This window comes from Idiotropiscis lumnitzeri, chromosome 12, assembly GCF_059441095.1.
Source record: "Idiotropiscis lumnitzeri isolate Australia: NSW breed Sydney's pygmy pipehorse chromosome 12, RoL_Ilum_1.0, whole genome shotgun sequence".
Lineage (NCBI taxonomy): Eukaryota > Metazoa > Chordata > Actinopteri > Syngnathiformes > Syngnathidae > Idiotropiscis > Idiotropiscis lumnitzeri.
The window spans coordinates 4447945-4467609 of record NC_142402.1 but is presented as its reverse complement, the minus strand read 5'-3'; the positions used below and the strand labels follow the sequence as shown (position 1 = coordinate 4467609).

At 39.2% G+C, this 19665-nt stretch overlaps 2 protein-coding genes across 7 annotated transcripts; one reads left to right on the top strand and one right to left on the bottom strand.

Moving 5' to 3' along the window:
- Positions 1–318: 318 nt before the first annotated feature.
- coa1 (cytochrome C oxidase assembly factor 1) lies at positions 319–13619 on the bottom strand. 4 transcript variants are annotated; one of them, XM_088311462.1, is made up of 6 exons: positions 11445–11575; positions 10898–10996; positions 7138–7289; positions 4115–4191; positions 765–896; positions 319–670 (listed from the first exon to the last, which is right to left on the bottom strand). In XM_088311462.1, exons 2-5 carry the CDS (start codon positions 10989–10991, stop codon positions 791–793), a joined length of 429 nt encoding a protein of 142 aa, XP_088167588.1. In that variant the 5' UTR covers positions 10992–10996; positions 11445–11575; the 3' UTR covers positions 319–670; positions 765–790. The 4 variants fall into 4 exon arrangements, with proteins under 4 accessions (XP_088167588.1, XP_088167590.1, XP_088167587.1 ...); XM_088311464.1 differs by lacking the exon at positions 11445–11575 and adding an exon at positions 13595–13619 and having other exon boundaries at positions 319–896; XM_088311461.1 differs by having other exon boundaries at positions 319–896.
- Positions 12849–18922, top strand: blvra (biliverdin reductase A). 3 transcript variants are annotated; one of them, XM_088311459.1, is made up of 7 exons: positions 12849–12966; positions 14072–14193; positions 14352–14471; positions 16043–16140; positions 16590–16697; positions 17313–17481; positions 18481–18922. In XM_088311459.1, exons 2-7 carry the CDS (start codon positions 14072–14074, stop codon positions 18734–18736), a joined length of 873 nt encoding a protein of 290 aa, XP_088167585.1. In that variant the 5' UTR covers positions 12849–12966; the 3' UTR covers positions 18737–18922. The 3 variants fall into 3 exon arrangements, with proteins under 3 accessions (XP_088167585.1, XP_088167586.1, XP_088167584.1); XM_088311460.1 differs by having other exon boundaries at positions 12899–12921; XM_088311458.1 differs by lacking the exon at positions 12849–12966 and adding an exon at positions 13195–13345.
- Positions 18923–19665: the final 743 nt, after the last annotated feature.

Here is a 19665-nt window from a genome sequence, read left to right as displayed (position 1 = left end):
TTGACATCACTTGATTGTTTTGAGGTGGCATGACAGTGGTGAAGTGTTCATCTCACAACCCGAAGGTTGTGAATTCAATCCTCAACCCTTGTAACCATGTCAAAGCCTCCTTGAGCAAGTTACTGAATCACCAGTTGCTCCTGATGCTGCGTCAGCAGTAAGTGAATGAGGAAACTGTGCAAAGCACTTTAAGTACCAAAGGCAGAAAAGCGCTATAAAAGTGAAAGCCCATTTACCAATTACATTTAGTATTTTTAAATTAACCATGCCCATTCATTTATGAGAGATGAAATTAAAACAACAAAGAAAATAAAACACTTAACACTGAGTGGCATTTATTTGCAATATTGATTTAAATTTGCTTTCACACACTCAACTTCACACACATATTCATTCAGTTCAATTATAATAATTCTCTCCATAGCAACAAAAAAGTATAAGTGTATAATATATAAATTGGGTGGCGGGGGGTGTCTGTTGGACGTAACACGTCAAATACTTCTCATTACATACGAAGGTTTCAAACTTTCAAGTATCACTGCATGCATGGATGTGCTTTCTATATGCACCGCACATGATTCACAAAGCAGGAAGTTGTGGTTAATGAGTCAGTTGAACATTTTTTTGGGCCCCCAAGTCTATGTAGTCCATTTTATCGACATCAAGGAGACTGATTTAAAAAGATCAAGAAAAACAAAATCACCCAACACTTGTTGTAAATTTCTTACAATGCACATCACTCTCCAGCAATTGATAAATTCTACCTTCACGTTGTCATGAATAGATGCAGTCAGTCAGTATCATCCATGCTGAATTCTGTTTCCATTGATGGAGGATTCATTAGGTTGATGATCTGCCCTTCTTTGAGCCTCAAAACTGCCAGCTTCACGTTCCATCTACAGGGAGTAACACAACCATGCATGTTTTAAAATAGTTGGTAAAGTTGTTTAGTCTATGATTAATGTGGTGTCTGCAAAGGCTTTAGTGTTTTATGATGTTAGCTAAACACAACAACAATGGAAATACAATAAATCATCACATCATGTCAAAATTTGTGTTTTATTGCTAGTCTAACACCTACCAAATAACTAAATAATTGACATCATTACCGCCATACATATTTTTACTCCTGTCATGGAGGAATATGGTGAGTGGAGTATTAATAAATCAGTGACCACTTGCCAGTATTCACAATAATTGATTGCAAATATACTAAAATGCTTATATGTCAGTTAGCAGGTGTAGGGAAGCTTTATCCGTTTTTTTTTTTTTTAGCTTCAGTGATTATATTTGTGTTATTTTACGAGATAATGCAAAGTTGTTGTTTTTTTTATTGCGCGTTTATGTACTTGTGGGTCATCTCGGCAGTACGATGGAGACGGCAAAAAATCATGGAGGAGGATTTGGAATGCGTCTTGTGTTCCGTCTTGGTGTTATGCACTCGCTTCAGATGTCTTTTGCTTGTTTGAAAAAACGTGCTGAATACCAAGAATTGGCTTGCTGTCTTGGTATTTCATGCGAATTTCATAATAATTCAATTAAAGTTGCCTTCAAGACAACCCGGAAGTACAAACCTACAAAAGTTAATCCGATCTGACCTAGATCGTGACTACCACAGTTCAATTGGCACACAGACTTGACAACTTTGTTGCGAAACAATCTTTTAAGCGAAAATCAGTACGCTTTCTGAGAAAAAAGGACCACCTCTATGGTAGTAATGGAACTTGCAAAACAAATCAAGTATGGATAACTAGTATAGATTGAAAAAATAATTCACTGTTGGGATTTTTATAGACTTAAAAAGAGTTTATACTATAGGTCACCATATATTAATGCAAAAATTAGAGAGATGTTGGCATAAGAGGTTTGGCACATAAATAGTAAATAATAAATAAAGTTATGATAGGATATGTTATGATATTTGCTGAATCACTGTAGAGTTTGAAAAAAAGTTCTACTTACTGATGACACAACTTCATACAACCTCCTGTCTCAATTAACCGCGAAGGATGGGGATTAGTGTATTTAAAAATGGTTTGATAAGTAAATTATCTTTGAATTTAAACAAAACTAAGAATACAGAATCTTTGGCACCAGAAAAATTAAACACCAGGTCAAAATTATCTCCGATTTCATGAAAATAGAAAAAGTAAAAATTTCTTGGAGTTATAATGGATGCAAAATTTTGTTGGAATAATTAAACTGAAAATTTTTTAAGAGAAATTGCTAATTATTGTGGAATTATTATAGTTATACCTGACGTATTGTGTGGAGATATGAGATAATATTTACCAAACAAACATTCAGTTTTGCCTTCTTCAGAGTGAGTCTGAAGAAGACAAAATACTGTTGCCCAAACATGTCAGGTAAATAATCTAAAAAAAAAAAAAAAAAAAAAAAAAAGAAAAACTAATGAATTTATTGAGAAGTTGTTTTTCTAGGGTCTTTAGATTTTGTTTATGAAAAACATTATCTATACACTAGGGCTGCCACAAACAATTATTTTTGGTAATCACCAACAGTAGTTGCGATTAATCAACTAATCGGATCATGTGTAAATTGCGGCAAGTCACACTAGCAACCAGCTGCTCTTTTATATAACTGTAATTAGTGTACAGTTTAAATTTTTTTAAGGTATGTACAAATTAATAAGCTGATAACATTCAACTTTGATTTGTTTATTGAATATAAATTGAACTCAAACTACACACTATGCACAGTTGCACTAATACTATGAAACTATGTCTCAATACAAAAGGAAATACTCATAAACAACTTTCACTCTTCTTGGGCTCCAAGTATTTTTTAAAACGTAGAAGGTAGTGAAATCAGAGGATTTAAATCGGAAAATGCACTGTGCTGAAGAAAAATAAAATAGTAGTAGTTTAACTTCCTCAGGATCGGGTCAACTTGGTGTGATTGGCGAAAAAATTAATTCTGCTGTTTCCCAAAAGATCCTGCAGGAGAACATGCAGCCATCAGTTTGCGCCCTCAAACTTATGCGCTCTTGCATCATGAAGCAGGACAACAATACGAAACAGCCAACAAGTCCACCCCAGCAGGGCTCAAAAACAACAAAATTAACATTTTAAATTCCAGATTTAATTACAATTGAGATGCTGTGGTGGGATATTCAATGGGAAGTTCATGCGAGAAAACCCTCCAAGCTATTCTGCAAAGAAGAGTGATCCAAAATCCCTCCACACAGTCATGAAAGACTCGTCGGCAATTATTGCAAACGTTTGATTTCAGTTATTGCTTTGAAAGGTGGCAGTACTCGCTATTATGTTGAGGGGTCAATTACTTTTTCCGCATAGGGCCAGATAGGTTTGCATTGTTTTCCACGCTTGGTAAATAAAATCATCATTTAAAACCTGCATTTTATATATCCTTGGGTTATGGAGGTGATTACATGAGCTCACATTTGATGTCAATAAATCCAAACTATTGTGTTAACCGCTTTTATACTTTCACAGGTTGCAGTGGACAAGAGTAGTAATTTTTGCATTTTGGTGGCAATTGGTGATGTAGACACTGAAACAGGGAAAAAAATAACAAGCCGAGCTTCAAAAGGTGACATGCCAATTTGTATAAAATCTCATCACAAAAAAACAACCTGTAATCACAACAGTCTTTTAGGGAAGGTGGATTTTAGAAATGATGTCATTTTTACATGCAAAAGTATTAAAAACAGGAAGTGCCAATGTTAACGTCAATCAACTGTACCTTTAAGATTTGTATTGATTTTTGTTTTATTTTGTTTTATCTTTTCTATGTTTATATGTTTAATAAATCGACCAATCGAGGTGTGTGGGTAATTTATTACCAATAATTGGGTTGACTGTTTTGCTTTCTCTTTTTTTGCTTTCACTGATGCTTATATTTTTGGTGTACTTGTTTTATTTGTGCCAAAGTAACTTGTCAAGTAACTGCTGAATCATTTCTGAAACCTCTTTATTCAATCCTTGGTGATGGTTCAAATGGGAAAAATCGCAAAAACAACTTTCCAACTACTAATCATTGGGTCATTTATGTAGCAGAAAAGGACTTGAAAATGAACTAGCTCCAATTTTCAATACCTTAAGTGTACTCTGACAGAACAGAATGTACATACCTGTTGGCGATTGGGTCTCTGATGGATGATGTATATAAATAGCCACCACCTCTTGACCCAGTCACAGGGATCTTTATCTGAAAACCAATTGAAACCCCATTGAATATGCACAGTGCTCAACACAATGAATAAACTTCCAAATGGGACACAACGACAACACATTTCCTTTCAGAGTCAGTATTTTCGGCCGCAGCGTTTCCCAACCATTAATAAGCCAGACTGCCTGAGCGTCCACACCATCCTAAAATCTCACTGCAACAACAACTAAAAGTCACAAAAGGTATGAATTCTGAAATCATGATGACCCAGTCTCACTTTACTCCAAAAAAACAAACTTACCTGTGTGAAATCTGAGCTGATTAATTGAACATAAAAGCTGATAGAGATTAAGAAAGTCGTGACTTTTTCTGTTGTATAATTGGCAACCGGGGGTCTACAGGTTTATTATATCATCTAATGGAAGAGAGTTTAATTGTCCTGTGGCACCCGCGACAATCTCTCACGGTGTGCCACAACACATTGGTTGGGAATCACTGTTCTTTGTCATACTCAGAGCTGCCAACTTATCGAAATTCAATTCCACAACAATTACTTTGAATTTCCGTATTTTTAACAGTGTCAAGAACAGTACAGCAGGACGCTGTTACTGCAGTATATTTTGTAACAGGATTTAAGCAAAAAAAAAAATCAATTGCACAATCATTACTCTATGATCATTTATTACATGTATTTATTGCATCAACCATGTAATGGTGAGTCTAAATTGAAGAACATGGTTATTGTGTTTCCTGAGAAATGGCTATACAGTGAAACCCCGATACTTCGCGGTTCACCTTTCGCGGTTCACCTTTCGCGGGTTCAGTGCTTCGCGGGTCTAAAAAATATTCGGGGGCATTGTAGTTTCGCCGAGCGGCACGACGGGGCGCTGGAGCGGTTAGACGGCCGGCGTGCGCCGAAGAAGAGCGTGGGCGAAGAAGAGCGTGGACAGAGAAGAGCGACATTTCGCCTCGCTCGGGGCCTTGCGAGAGTTCCGGAGGAGACCGGTCGGCGTGCGTGCGTGGCAGTCAAGCCGTAGAGGAACAACCTCCGCCCGTTTCGTTCGGGACCGGTGTCGTGCCAAAGTACTTACCCCCTGCCAAAATCTGCATCCCCTGTCGCGGGAGTGCGCACGCATTGACTGAAGGCGGCGCGATGTTACTACGTTTGTTTTCATTGAAAGGCACGAAGAATGTATGATTTTGTGTTTTTGATTTGCTTTCATTTAAACTACGGTTTCCATAAAAGTGGTAGTCTTAGTCGGTGCGGTTTTCAGCACACCATTCGCTACAATTCAACACGTCAAGTAAGCGTTTGACTGCGCCAAAATCGGGGGGGGGGGGATTCCCTGCATTTGCATTCGTTAGACCAAAGAAATTTCGCAATCAATGAAGCTACCATACGGGAATTTCAGTGATTAAAACACGATGAAAAGGGGAGAGGATTAGTGACGTGGGCTATAGCGTGTTTCCAGCGAGATCAAATTAAGTGGCATCATACAGATAGGTGGTATCCTGTTAGAGAACACGTAATTGTATTCCAATTGACTGATTTGTTTATTTTTTATAACCGCCGATAGCTGCGTCAAGAGTAGCAAAAGAATAAAAAAATAAAGTCACTCGCGTTCTGCGTCGGACTCGAGGTGCATTCACTGACCACTTACGCAGTAGGAAAGTTACCAGGGGTGACTGATTCTGGCAGCCCCCCCTGGTAACTTTGCCTAGAAAAGAGGGATCCTGCTCAAATTTGCCACACATACTCAAAATGACCCAGTAGGTACACAGAATAAGTCACTTGATGGTTGGGGTCAATTTTTGTGATTAGAGGGGGGGGTACTTATTGTGGCAGAGGCAGCCAGAATCAGTCCCCCCCTGGTAACTTTCCTACTGCGTAAGTGGTCAATGAATGCACCTCGAGTCCGACGCAGAACGCGAGTGACTTTATTTATTTTTTTATTCTTTTGCTACTCTTGACGCGGCTATCGGTGGTTATAAAAAACAAACAAATCAGTCAATTGGAATACAATTACGTGTTCTCTAACAGGATACCACCTATGTGTATGTTGACACTTAATTTGATCTCGCTGGAAACACGATCGCCCACTTCACTCATCCTCTCCCCTTTTCATCGTGTTTTGATCACTGAAATTACTTTATGGTAGCTTCATTGATTGCGAAATTTCTTTGGTCTAACTAATGCAAATGCAGGTAATTCCCCCCGAGCCAAACGCTTACTCTACATGTTGAATTGTAGCGAATGGTGTGCTGAAAACCACACCGACTAAGACTGCCACTTTTATGGAAACCCTAGTTTAAATTACAGCAAATCAAAAACACAAACTCATACATTCTTCGTGCCTTTCAATGAAAACAAACGTAGTAACATCGCGCCGCCTTCAGTCAATGCGTGCGCGCAGGGGATACAGATTTTGGCAGGGGGTAAGTACTTTGGCACGACACCGGCGTGCGTGAGCGGAGCGCGAGGCTATCAGTTATGAATGAATAAATAAATAAATGAAAAATGCCACCTTTCATTTCACAGGGCACACCGGACTGCGTACCAGCAGGTAAAAGTCGAAGTAATTAAATAAATACAAAAAGAAGTAATTGAATAAATACAAAAATAATGGCTGGGGAATAAAAAAATAATACGTTTTAATAATATTTTTTTGTTATAACATGAATTTCACTCTCTCTCTCTCTCTACCCGTATATATATATATATATATATATATATATATATATATATATATATATATATATATATACACACACACGTTTTTTCTTTTTCTTTTTTTTTTTTTGAAGGTGCGACGCTACTTCGCGGATTTTCAGTTTTCGCGGGTGGTCTCGGTCCCCATTAACCGCGATAACCGGGGGTTCACTGTATACTGTTTGACAAGGCTTATGTTGAGCATGTTGTGTAAAATATGAAATCTGATAGTAGAACTGTTAATATCATTGAGCGACTTTTTAAATAGTACATACCTGAGCTGTTTGCTGGTCTATCCGATTGTCTCTGTCAGTCAAATGGATGTTGTGAATTTTTAACGGCGGCGCGCCTAACTTCTCCATGGCGACCGTACATGCTTCCAACTTCTGGAGAGCCAATTTGTGGTAGTCTGACTCAGCAAATTTCTCTGATGGAATAAAAAAACAGAAATGAGATTTATCCTTTAAAACAGTCACTGCATAGGACATATATCGCACCAAAAATGAGAGGTAATGCTTTCAATTTCTTTTCTTGATTTTACGTAAAGCGGCACGGTGGCCGACTGGGTAGCACGGTGGCCTCCCTGTGAGTGAGGATGGTAGTTTGTCTTTGTGTGCTCTGTGATTGGCTGGCAACCAGTTCAGGGTGTCCCCCGCCTACTGCCTGAAGATAACTGGGATAGGCTCCAGCACCCCCCGCGACCCCAGTGAGAAGAAGCGGTACAGATAATGGATGAATGGATGGATCTCCTAATTGAATGGATAAAAAAAGTGATAACTAATTTTGTTTTCTGATCAAAAAACATTTAAACTGAGCTTGTTCGTGCTCAATGCCTGTATAAAAAAAGCAAGTCTTCAACAATGTTTGAACAATAAAAAAAATAACTAAAAAATAACTTGTTTTCCAAGTGCAAATATATACCATTCAAAAATTGCACAAAACTGTTGAAGAGCAAACCAAAATTATGTACGAGAAATAATTTTGTGCATTTTTTTTCACAAAAACCAACTCACTCAAAATGCAATTATTTAGATACTGTACTTGCCCTACATGTCATTCAAAACTGCCAAATTATTAGGCCTACTCATATCGTATTACATGAAAGTTCAAGACCCTGTGCCAGCGCAATTAAGAAATATCTGCCATCTTGTGGTGAATGGTGCTGTGTCATGTCATCATCCACACCACTCATCCTGTACAGGGGTCGAGAGTGCTGGAGCCTATCGCAGCTGACTTGGTCAGAAAGGCAGACGACACCCCGAACTGGACGCCAGCCAGTCGCAGGGCACGAACAGACACCGTCACTGAGTGGAAACCGATCCCACCCTGTCCGCACGCAAGCCAGACAAATATACCACTTAGCCATCAGCGGTAAACCTAAGACTATACAGAAACATGTTTGAAACTGCCCCCCACGTGTTTTACGTATTTGTTTTTTTAAAGTGGAAGTCAAGTCTAAATAAATCTTTACAACATGCACCCCCACTAGTCCATACATGGCATTCTGATTACGGTAATATTGTAATTGTGGAGTATTAATCAAGACGTAAAATCCACTTGGTTTTTTTTCATCTCAGCTGACGGGCATTCTGCCACTTGCTGTCCACTGAAAATGATGTCACAGTGTGTAAAGACTCAAGAAACGACCAATCACAGCTCACCGTATTTCCGGCTTTGGCTACATTCCAAAAAATATTTAAGTTGTAATTTATCCCACTCAGATTTACCAGTCGCAACCACAAAGTGTCCAAGGCGAATGGAAACAAGAAAGATGGCTGATTCAGATAGATTATTTGTTTATTTTTTTATTCAGGTTCATTACAACATAATCTTATCCATCTATAATCTGAGCTGCTTCTTCTCACGAGGGTTGCAGGGGTGCTGGAGCCTATCCCAACTGTCTTTGGGCAGTAGGCGGGGAACACCCCGGACTGGTGGACAACCAATTGCAGGGCACACAAAGACGAACAACCATCCGCGCACACAAATACACTTAGGGGGAATTCAGTGTCCAGTCAACCGAGCATGCATGTTTTTGGGATGTGGGAGGAAACAGGAGTATGCAGAGGAAACCAACACAGGCACACAGAGAACATGCAAACTCCACACAGGAAGGCCGGAGCTGCAATGGAACCCTGCACCTCTGAACTGTGAGGCCATCATGTTAACCAGTCGACCACTGTGCCACCCCTCTACTAAACATTCCTTCATAATGTATTTTATTTATATACTGTAAATACAGGAATGTGTTATCTGCAAATTCCTATAGTTCACTGAATAATTTCATGCAGTCAGTAAATATGTATTAAATGATTCTATTACAATTACTGGCATTATTTTAAACACATGCGGGACAGAATGTCGATAATTAAAGTTAGCAGGTTCATATTTACTGAATATTTTAAACATTGATGAAACAAGAAGCATTTATCAAATGAAACTAGAAGCACGGGTCACAAGAATGACTGGGATTGTAGTCCTGATGTTTACTGATTTATTATATTATTCTCATATGCTAAATTTATAGTACTTAGTTTAAATGTGTGAACTGTATTGAAATTCTCAGTAGTGAGAATAGATTTGCGCACATAGCATTTCCATGAGCTGCCCTCACATTCACAGCACTTCATGGACAAATACGACGAAGCACATTCTCCACATTGGCTGTAGGGATGCAAACATACCAAATTGGGCACTGGAGGACTCACACAGACGCTATCAAAAGAAAAACACATTCCGAAAGACATAACAATTGGAGATCGGAGCACATGCACATACGCATACACACAGACATATACATACACCTGCACATACACAGGCACATATACATACACCTGTACCTACACATGCAAGATTACAGAAGAATGCCAGCGGAGAGAGAGACGGAGGGACGGCCCGCCGGAGAAGGCCAGCCTTGGCGTGCCAGTCTATGGGACCAGACGGGAATCGACCATCATCAACTATCCAGACGATGACTAACCTGGGGAAGACCTTCCCTTGGACGTGGACCCGTGCCGTGGGAGGGAGCGAGGACGACCGATTCAACCGATTCAACCTACATTACCCTTGACATAAAAAAGTCCTAGAAAAACTGAAGCTGGGCTGAAAGATGGCGCGCATTTTTCGACTGTGCTCGCCCGAGTGCAGTTTCTCGTGAGATTAAGAAAAAGCCGCCCAGATATCTGTCTTTGTACCATTTCCTGAACTCCAGAAATTGAAGAAACTAAATATCGGAACTCTAATCAGTTGTTGAGTCTTTATTTGACCCTTTTCTTCTTGAGCACAAAAAAACGAACATGCAATGGAGTAAGTTTGGCTTTTAAAGGTTGATTTACTAACTACGGTACTTCTCATTTCCACAGTGACCCAACTCCAACAATTTATGCACATTTATTAAATCAATGTAACAATAGAGCTAGATAAATAAATTGTAAATTCGGTTTTGCCTTTCCATGGAGACAACAGTGCGTGTCTCCATGGGTGTCGCCAGTGTCTAGTGACATCAGATTGAAGTTAGTGAAGTCGGGGTACGTTTTGATTTTCCCGACTTCACAACTTGGACCTCCCACTTCAAAGTGGTGTTCCAGGGGGTTGGGCGTCAGAAAACTCTGACTTCCCACCTCCGTGGAATGTAGCATTGGTCACTGTGGTGTCATTTTCAGTCAATAGCAAGTGGCAAAATGGCTGTCCCATGAGATGAATAAAAACCAGTGGATGGATGGATTTATCTGGTTGATTAATATTACACAAACATATTAATCAGAAAGCTATATTTAGACTAATAGTGCTGCATAGAACACATTATTGCAAAGGCATTTTTTAATTGACTTCCCCTTTAGATTATTGAGCAGTCACTGAGTGCGGCCGCCATAAACCCTTGATCACTTATCGAAATGATTTAGTACGGTGTTACAAAACAATGAAAATCAATAAAGTTCTTTCATGTTTACTGTTGCAATGTACACTTCTGTGCCTGACGGAGACCCGATCCAAATGACCTCAACCACTTCACCCTAATATTAACTTTGTACTCACTCTGCATTAGGTAGTACATGGTACCAACCCCTCCTCCTGTCAGCAAGGTAGTGAATATGGTGAGCTGTTGCAGTTTGCTGGTGGAAACCCTCATATTCTCTGGCCCAAAAAAGAAAGTAAAATTGCATAAGACTCTTGTGTGAGGTGCAGTTATCTATTTGTACAATGTTGCTCGGAGTGACTTCATTGTCTACAGAAGAATTTCTCAAATAAAGGCTCCCCTGCCCATTAGTCTACTTTACCGCTGGCACGAGAATTTTTTTCAGTGGGACAACAGCCAGAATGAAAGTGATGTTGGCGCCGTGGTGCAAAAACAGACAATCACAAGTACTGCCCGACGAAACAGGTTGCCAGTCACTCATCATTCGCACATTCACTAAGTGAGGAGTGAACACACGCTACCTTCAATTTACGTGAGACGAATGAATGTCAATGACTACTCGACAAACGGTAACGTTAATTTAAAGTCACAATAATTTCTTACAGGAGCCCACATTTTTTTCTTGGTTCACACCGCCACCAAACATTACATATTTAACACGTTTACCTCGCCATTCATCAGTCAAAATCAAGAAGGACAAGTTTGCTGCCTGCAGTCACAACTTCCGCAAACGTAAATCATTGGGCGCGCTTCATTTAACGTCCACAATGTGCCTGTCGGGTTCAGAAAGGCGGGTACTAGACAAAGGGATTTTAGCAGTTTATTCACTTTAACTTCATATAGAAATGGATGACAGGTCTAAAAATGTACAACCGATCATTTAAACCATGTTAATTGCATCAGTTGGGACATAGTGGGAATCTCAGGGCTATTAAATCACAAATTCAGTTGGGCCAAATTTTCGATTCAAGAATTGTAGCTGGTCCAGAAACAGTATCGAGTAAACAGCTGATTATGACAAACTTCAAACTAATACAGATGAAAAACATGCATTATTTTTTATTCATGTCCCTTTCAATTTTGGAAACATGGTAAAGACACATAAAGAGTACATAAACCACAATAATAGAGCTCTTATTTAACATAATTGGATGTAGAAATGTTTTCCACTTCAATGAAAAGCAAATCAATTACAAAAAAACATAACCTTCTGTAAATAAGTTTCACATACAACACTGTCTGATGTACGATGAAGTGTCATGTGTGGATCAACAGCAGATGAGTCCACTTACTTTAGCTGCCATGGGTGGACCACCATCTGTCACAAACATGCACATATGCTGCATAATAAGACAATTTTCTTTGAAGAATGTTGAAATATTACAGATCACCTCGCCAGTTGTGTGTCTAACGGCAGTAACCAACGCTGTTCCACTCTGAAGCAAAGATTCTACTGTATATGTGTTTTAATTTGTGTTCTAATTTACTGCTAATTTATATTACACTATATGTAAAGTGCTTTGTTACAGTCCAGTTGTTGTGAAATGCGCTATATAAATAAAAGTGCATTATATTGTACTGTACAGTTTGGTGTTTATTCAGTGCGTTATTTTTTTAGTACTCAAACGCACTCATGGGAAATTAAACACATGGTTTTGGCCTGTGAATGATGGTAACATTAAAGCATGTGTCAGTCCAGTTAGGGTTAAATTGTCGATTTTCATTTTCAATTATAGTGTTTTAATGTTACCAGGGACGTGTTTTGCCATGTATATTTGCACGACTCAAGTTAGCACCGCGACCGTCAATGTGGGTAAACGGTTGCTAGGATACGGTGACAGTTGCATTCACGAGGTCAAGCACTGTATGTATTTCTATAAGCAAAGGGACGAGGATTCACTCTGCATCTCTTGAACTAAATTTGAATACTGTATCAATTAAATACTGTACACAAATGCAAACGAGTTGCAGACGGTTCCATACACAATAAGTTGATAATATATGGGTAAAAAAGGGCGTATTTAAGCAACCTTATCTATGCCTTACAGACGAACGTGGGTGTTACCTACTAAATAGAACTCCAAAATAGAGCTTGCTGTTTTTAACATACGCTTTTAGAACGTCGGGGAGGCACATACGTTAGGTACATACTTGCATCTTGTCATTGATGTAACGCTGGAAAGGTAACGTAAGTAGAATTCGATTTATATTCAAGGAAGCCACATTTTTAAGGTAATTTAATTTGGTCCCTGTCACAACTGCGTGGTACTATAAACCCTAATTTCTCTCTCGGTTTCGACTCTATGATGAATTAGTTAAAAAATAAACATTTGAAAATGAAACTATGCATAGAAAATTCCCCCAAAATTCTATCCTGTACAAAAAACTAGAATTATGAATAATTTCCCAACCAGCTTTCCATAGCACGCGCTGCAGTTGAGGGGTGTGGCCTCCGGTACACAAACTCATACACATGCACATACACGCTTGAGCTAGTTAGCCTCGTGTTGTGTCATCATAACATTGCTACTTTCACTCGAGAGCGGTAGAGAAGTGTCAACGATCAGGTAAAGCCGACATCAATTGAAACAAACGTAGCCTGATTTTGGGCTGGCAGACAAACGTAGTGTCTCGTAGCCGATTTTGAGATGTCTTGACGCATCGTAGAGCGACATACTCAACGATTGGCCATTTGGCGTTCATGACGCTTCACGATCACCGCGGCGAAAGTGTGGAATGTCAGAAATTGAGTTCGTCTTGCCGCGTAGTGTGACATTACGGTGTCTGCGAAAGGTCATAAGGATTGTAAAGCATACCACGGCCACTTTGACATGTCCGACATCGTCCTTTGTTTGTTTCTTCGGGATTGACCAATAGGAAGACAGTGCCCCCCTACTTCGGACGAAAGACGTAGCACGCACATGCAAACGGAACGGACAGTTGGGAGGATATATTGTAAAGTATACATAACACGTTCGATAACACACTAATGACACATGAACAATGCGCTCATACACATGGTTCAAACATTTCCCCCTGGAACAATCATCAATTATCATTCGGATATCGATAGCACTACTGTCAAAAAGAATACGTTGATCTGTTTCACAAAAAAAGTTACTTTCATTACCTTAGTAGTGGGATATTGTGTCTTTTGGTTGGAATCACAAATTGACTATTTGTCACAGGTTGATTTGGCTCACACAGAAATGCAAGATCCGCGAGACGATTTGCACATAAATTGATTAATATAAAGTTGAATCTTGAGTTATGTCTATTTTTTCCTCACAAAGATGATGTTTGGAGCTGTGGTGGTGGGCATCGGAACGGCAGGTTCGGTGAGGATCAGAGACATGTTGACTCCGCTGCCGGGCAGTTTTGCTGAGAAACTCACAGTCAAAGGATTCATGTCCAGGTCCCAGCAAATTACTGTGTTCTACACATTACACAAATATGCAGACCGCTTTTAAAACAAGCCCATGAACTTAATACAAAACGAGGAATGGGTTTGCATTTTGTCATGAGTCGATGAGACCATCATCACTAGCCTTGTGTCTATGTTTTTGTCAATAGGAGAAGTCTGGACAATCATCAAGGAGTGAGTCAGATTTCAGTCAATGAGGCTCTGAGCAGAAAAGACATTAATGTTGCATTCATCTGCACCGAAAATGCTTCACATGCGGATTATGTAAGGTACATAAAATAATCTTCACTGTTAAATATTGCAGCTTGTCATCGTAGCTTTTTATGATATATTTATCATTTATATGACTTACCTGTATTATCCAGCTATCCATTCTCTGTATTGCTTATTCTCACTTGAGTCACTGGTGTGTTGGACCCTATCCCTGCTAATTTCAAGGCAAGAAGCAGGACACACCCTGAACTGGTCACCAACCAAACATAGTATATTATATGTTTAGAAGCTTTGCAATTGACTGACGGCCACTCGTGGGTATACCTTACCAAAAGGTAGCAAGGTTATGCTCAAACTCATCCATGATATGAAAGAGGACAAGTAGTATAGAAATGGGGAGGGAGCCAGTTTTAGTTACCCTAAAATGCTTTAGTTCACCAGCAGATGTATTTACCCATACCAAGTCCACAATTTCTAAAAGTAAGTTTTAAAACGAGCCCAAAAAACTGTAACTTTTACATAAATAATACTAAATACTATGGGTACTATTTTTGTGAAGAGCATAAAAATCCTACATGATGCGCGGCGTAACTGCGAAGGCGAGTTGGAGCTAAAGTAAGTAGTTTCACAGACAAGCGCTGGCTGATGGATGTTGGGAAAGTTGGGTTGTGTCACTGTGGGAGTGGTCACAGACGACTTCAGTCATGGCCAATCAAAGCAGATCCTCTTAGTCACTTAAAAGATAGCGTGCTAGTCGCAGATACGTAGAGACTGCCTCAGACCTTCAAACGTTTGTGTGCCCCTCGCCCATAGCTCTGCCACCCTGCGGAATGATTAATTTAATAGTAATAATAATAATAACGAAGATGCTAATAATAATAATGATGATGCATTCAATATATATATATTTTTTTTACATTGATTCAGTGGGTTTGATGACCATTGTTGACATATTTCTGAATGAAATGCATTACATTAGGATCGTCGCACACCGTATGATGCATCCGAACCCGGCTTGGACAATACCGTTGCAAAATAAATAAATAAATAAAAACGACTGCAGTGACTCACCCACGCACATGGAGCAATGTGATATATGGACACCTTCCGTGTGAACTGCACGAACCCGTATTGGGTTTTGAGACTCTACATACTATAATTTGCACTGTATGATTCATTTTAAACCATAAAACAATAAGTGTGTCGGTTGAGGAAGGCGCAGGTTTCGTCAGAAAGAGGATGAGGATGGGAATAAAGTGCTAAAAGTGGTATTAAACACCACTGCTAAATTCCTTACCTCGCAGTATAAAATGAATCCAATGAGTAAAAGTTAAATTTGTCTGAATAGTTTATGAAATTATGAGTCATTTTTTGAGATACATTCAGAAACCTAATTAATACTAAAAGGAACCCATTGTAATTTCTAAAATCGTGAAGATTGCTAAAATTCAACTAACACTGTTTGCTTTTTATAGCAGGAGAATTTTAGTTCTGGGAAAAATATATTATCGATTGAACACTGTTAAAACAAACAAACACAATTGATTTTAAAACATGTATTTTTGTTCAAAGTCAGCTTCAGATTTTATGGCCTTCATTTGTTTCTGTTCTGTTCCTGTATCGCCAGAACTTTTTTGGAGGCAGGCAAACATGTCTGTGTGGAGTATCCCATGACGCTTGACTACAAAACCGCTGTCGAGCTCTGGAATTTGGCGCAAGAGAAAGGTGATATTAATGTGTGACGGACTGTACAGGGGGAAAAAAATCTTGAAACATATCTCTCAATTGACTTGCCAACTGAGAGGTGTTTTTCAAGACAAAGAAAAATCTGTCCCGTATGTGAAATTGCAAATTCTCTTGTGTGTGTGTTCTGGTCAATACTGTGCAGCGGACTGATTGGGAGACTTTATTTGACTGTATTTATTCATTTAACCATCCTTTATTTATCTAGGTAAAGCAATTGAGGTCACATTCTCATTTGCAATGTCAACCTGGCTGCAAACAGCAGAGTAATGCAAAAATCAACCATGAAACTGAACAGCTTGCATTGTTTGCGAACATAAACATTTTGGGCGGTTTGCTCTCTATGAATTTTTTCTCAACTTTGCTCTAGTCAACATTACCCATAAAATCTATCTCATCAACTTTTGTGTTCATGTGTTTCTTTGTTTCAGGGGTGATTCTTCATGAGGAGCACATAGAACTTTTTTCCGAAGATTACAAATGGCTGAAGAGAGAGGTCAAAGGAAAAACCTTGCAGGAGGGAACCCTTCATTTTACAGGTTATGTTTCCATTGCTACCACCGCTACTTGTATGTGCCTTTTAATAAGGCTTAATATTGGGACACCACCAGAATATACAGTATTACCATTAGGCATAGACCGACTATCAACCGGGCTTATTACCGGCGCCGATAGTCGCTATTTTGACGAATATCGGCCTTTTTCAAAAATCTGACAGCCAAAGAGAGACTCATTTAAAACTTTTTCTTCATGGAGCTGTTGATTTATAATGTCAGTAACATTTCAGTTATTTTGAAATTTGGGAAAACAAAAATTACTTTAAAAAAACGGCAGTGAGCTATTGACTTGTTTAAATTTTCATTTACGTAGCTTTTTAAGTCCTGCTGATGATCTGAAAATCTGATAAGTTGTTTAATAAACATTCTGCAGAAAAAACATTTCATCCAAGTTAAGAGTTGGAGGTTTTATATTTTAACATTTTGATGCAGATATTTGCCCTTTTACTGAAAATTAATTTTCGCTCCAAGTATCAGTTATTGGCCTCCTTGACCACTAATAATCTGTATCAGTAACCCCCTCCCCCCAAAAAATACATATTGGTCGATCTGTAATCACCATACCAGGCCCGTCTTATTTTTGTGTTTTTTTTCTAGGTGGAGTTCTGAAGCCTGGATTTGGTTTCCTTACATTAAGTGGCATCGCTCGTCTCACCTGGTTGGTTGAGTTGTTTGGGGAGCTCTCCGTAAACGCCGCAAGCATGGAACAGGACTTGGGCAACAACTACAGCAAGATGACTGCACAACTGCTAACTGCTGACAAAAAGTGAGAGAGATCTTATTCTTCCTGAAAACAATATACCCATCTGGCCTTTTAGCCAATTCGTGGCCCGGACTAAAATCAACCTCTGGCCTTGGTTAATCAAACCCTTTTTTTAAAATTTGAAATGTACAACCATTATTTATTTATTTATCTTTATTTAAATCAAGCGCTACACTTAACTCTGATCAGGAATGTTGGTTCTAACACGGCACAGTAAGTGTTCACTAATTATCATTTGATAATATAGACAACAAAAGCAAGCAATCCTGGTTGGCCATGTGTTCATAGAGATCGACTTTGGTGGCCTCAGTATTGCATCTCAGTTTTTTTCAGATGACTTGGTACTGTTGGCATCTTTGAGCCGCAATCTCCAACTCTAACTTGGAGCGGTTCGCAGCTCCGAATCATTGGGTTGAGATCCTTTTCTGCAGTGGAGTATTTCAAGTATCTTAGGGTCTTGTTCAGGAGCGAGTGAGGGAGGGTTGGAGCGAGAGATCCGATAGACAGTTCGATGCTGCGTCTGCTGTGATGCAGACTTTGTATGGGAGGGTAACACGGCAGTGGAATCTCACTGCCGTGTTACCAAGACTACGTTGGAACAAAATAATCCTGTCCCCTCCCACCCCCAGTGAAAATGACTCCCAGGTCTGTCGTGCTCGCGTTCAGAATGACTCCAACTCCCGTACTATCCTCATTTTGGAGGTAAACTAGCGCTGGTGAAAATGTGACTTCACAAAAATCAACCATCCAGAAACAATAGCGAGTGGTAGCGCTGTGGTAACAACAGCCTTGCCTGTCTACTCTATCACGACAGAGTGGAGCTTCACCAAAAATATGTCTGTACGTAACAATATTAACACCTCTCATGCATTGTCATGGTTCCGATGCTGTGTGGAGGACATACATTTAATTTATCTTTACTACATGTTGATGTGTGATTTATGTAATGCATACGGAGAAATGGCAAATAGGTTAACTTTTAATTCACCTTTGCCTTTTTAGACCTTTGACTTGGATTGAGGAACGAGGACCAGGCCTCCCAAGAGCCAAGAAAATCAACTTTCAATTTGAGTCTGGATCAGTAACTGAAATTCCTCCAACACCCAGAGGGTCAGTGGGTCTTTTCATGCAAGACCTGATACAATTCTCCACCAAGCTAATAGGCCAAGTGAGCCCAGAGGAGCTCCAGAAAGAGAAAATTCGGATCCTTCACTGCTTAGAATTGGCAGTGAAACTACAACAACTTTGCCAGAGATAAAAACAGGTTTTGCTATAATTTTTTCGAAAGGTTTAAGAAAGGATGCCTGCTGTATTAATATATCATCTGTGGGGTGTTAGTGCAAATGCATTTAAATTAAGTTGTGTGATGAGATGAGAAATGAAGTTGAGATGTGTAAAATGTAAAAGAAAACAGAAAACAAAAATAAATGTTTGTTGACACTGACACTTTAAAATCCAAAGTTCATTTGCACACATATCAGCAAAACCTCACAAACAACTATGGGATGGGCTTGGTAAACACAAAGTCTGGACAAAATGATTGACACCCTGATAAAATTGTGAGAAATAATTGTATTACAAGCATGCCACGCTCCTTTAATTTATAATTAAATTGACTTGTTACATGTAACCAGTGCTGGCAATTTAGAAATCACACTTGCAGTCAGTAAAATGGGAAAAGGTGACTCAACCTTTGTGTTTTGTGCACTGTTGTGTGAACATTGTCAAAAGAGTTGACAATTGTCAGAGGCTTGCTATAAAGAAAAATGTGAATGTGGTGGACAAGAATGTCATTTTTTGATTCCTTAAGCAGCAGTGAAGACTGCTTGAACACACTCTGACGTGGCTCTCACCACGGGATCCTATTGTGACGAATATGCAAATGGATTCACTTTCCTGTGTTTCTGCAGCAACACAAGTCCATGAAGCCGTTTTTTGCAGTCACTGTTTGCTCAATGCTCATAGTAATTTGGTAGTGCGCTAAGATGCTCTATTTTTGGTCTCATGTTCCCTTGAACATTATGTTTACTACACACTAGACATGACCTACAAAAAATGTAAAAAGGTTTGTTGTCCTAGCTGTACTGTGGATATCAATCCCCCCTGTTGAGACATGGGAATTTCCATGACTCAATTTAGCGGTTAAATATCAAGTTGGTAGTGCTAACACATCATAATCAATGAGTT

What these genes read in the sequence shown, in the direction of transcription:
- blvra (XM_088311459.1), top strand. Translation starts at nt 14,072, where the DNA reads ATGATGTTTGGAGCTGTGGTGGTGGGCATCGGAACGGCAGGTTCGGTG. An exon ending in GTCAAAGGATTCATGTCCAG is followed by an intron (nt 14,194 to 14,351) that starts GTCCCAGCAAAT and finishes TTTTGTCAATAG; the next exon opens with GAGAAGTCTGGACAATCATC. An exon ending in GGGAACCCTTCATTTTACAG is followed by an intron (nt 16,698 to 17,312) that starts GTTATGTTTCCA and finishes TTTTTTTTCTAG; the next exon opens with GTGGAGTTCTGAAGCCTGGA.
- coa1 (XM_088311464.1), bottom strand. Translation starts at nt 10,991, where the DNA reads ATGAGGGTTTCCACCAGCAAACTGCAACAGCTCACCATATTCACTACC. An exon ending in CATGTACTACCTAATGCAGA is followed by an intron (nt 7,290 to 10,897) that starts GTGAGTACAAAG and finishes TTATTCCATCAG; the next exon opens with AGAAATTTGCTGAGTCAGAC. An exon ending in AGAGACCCAATCGCCAACAG is followed by an intron (nt 897 to 4,114) that starts GTATGTACATTC and finishes TACTCCCTGTAG; the next exon opens with ATGGAACGTGAAGCTGGCAG.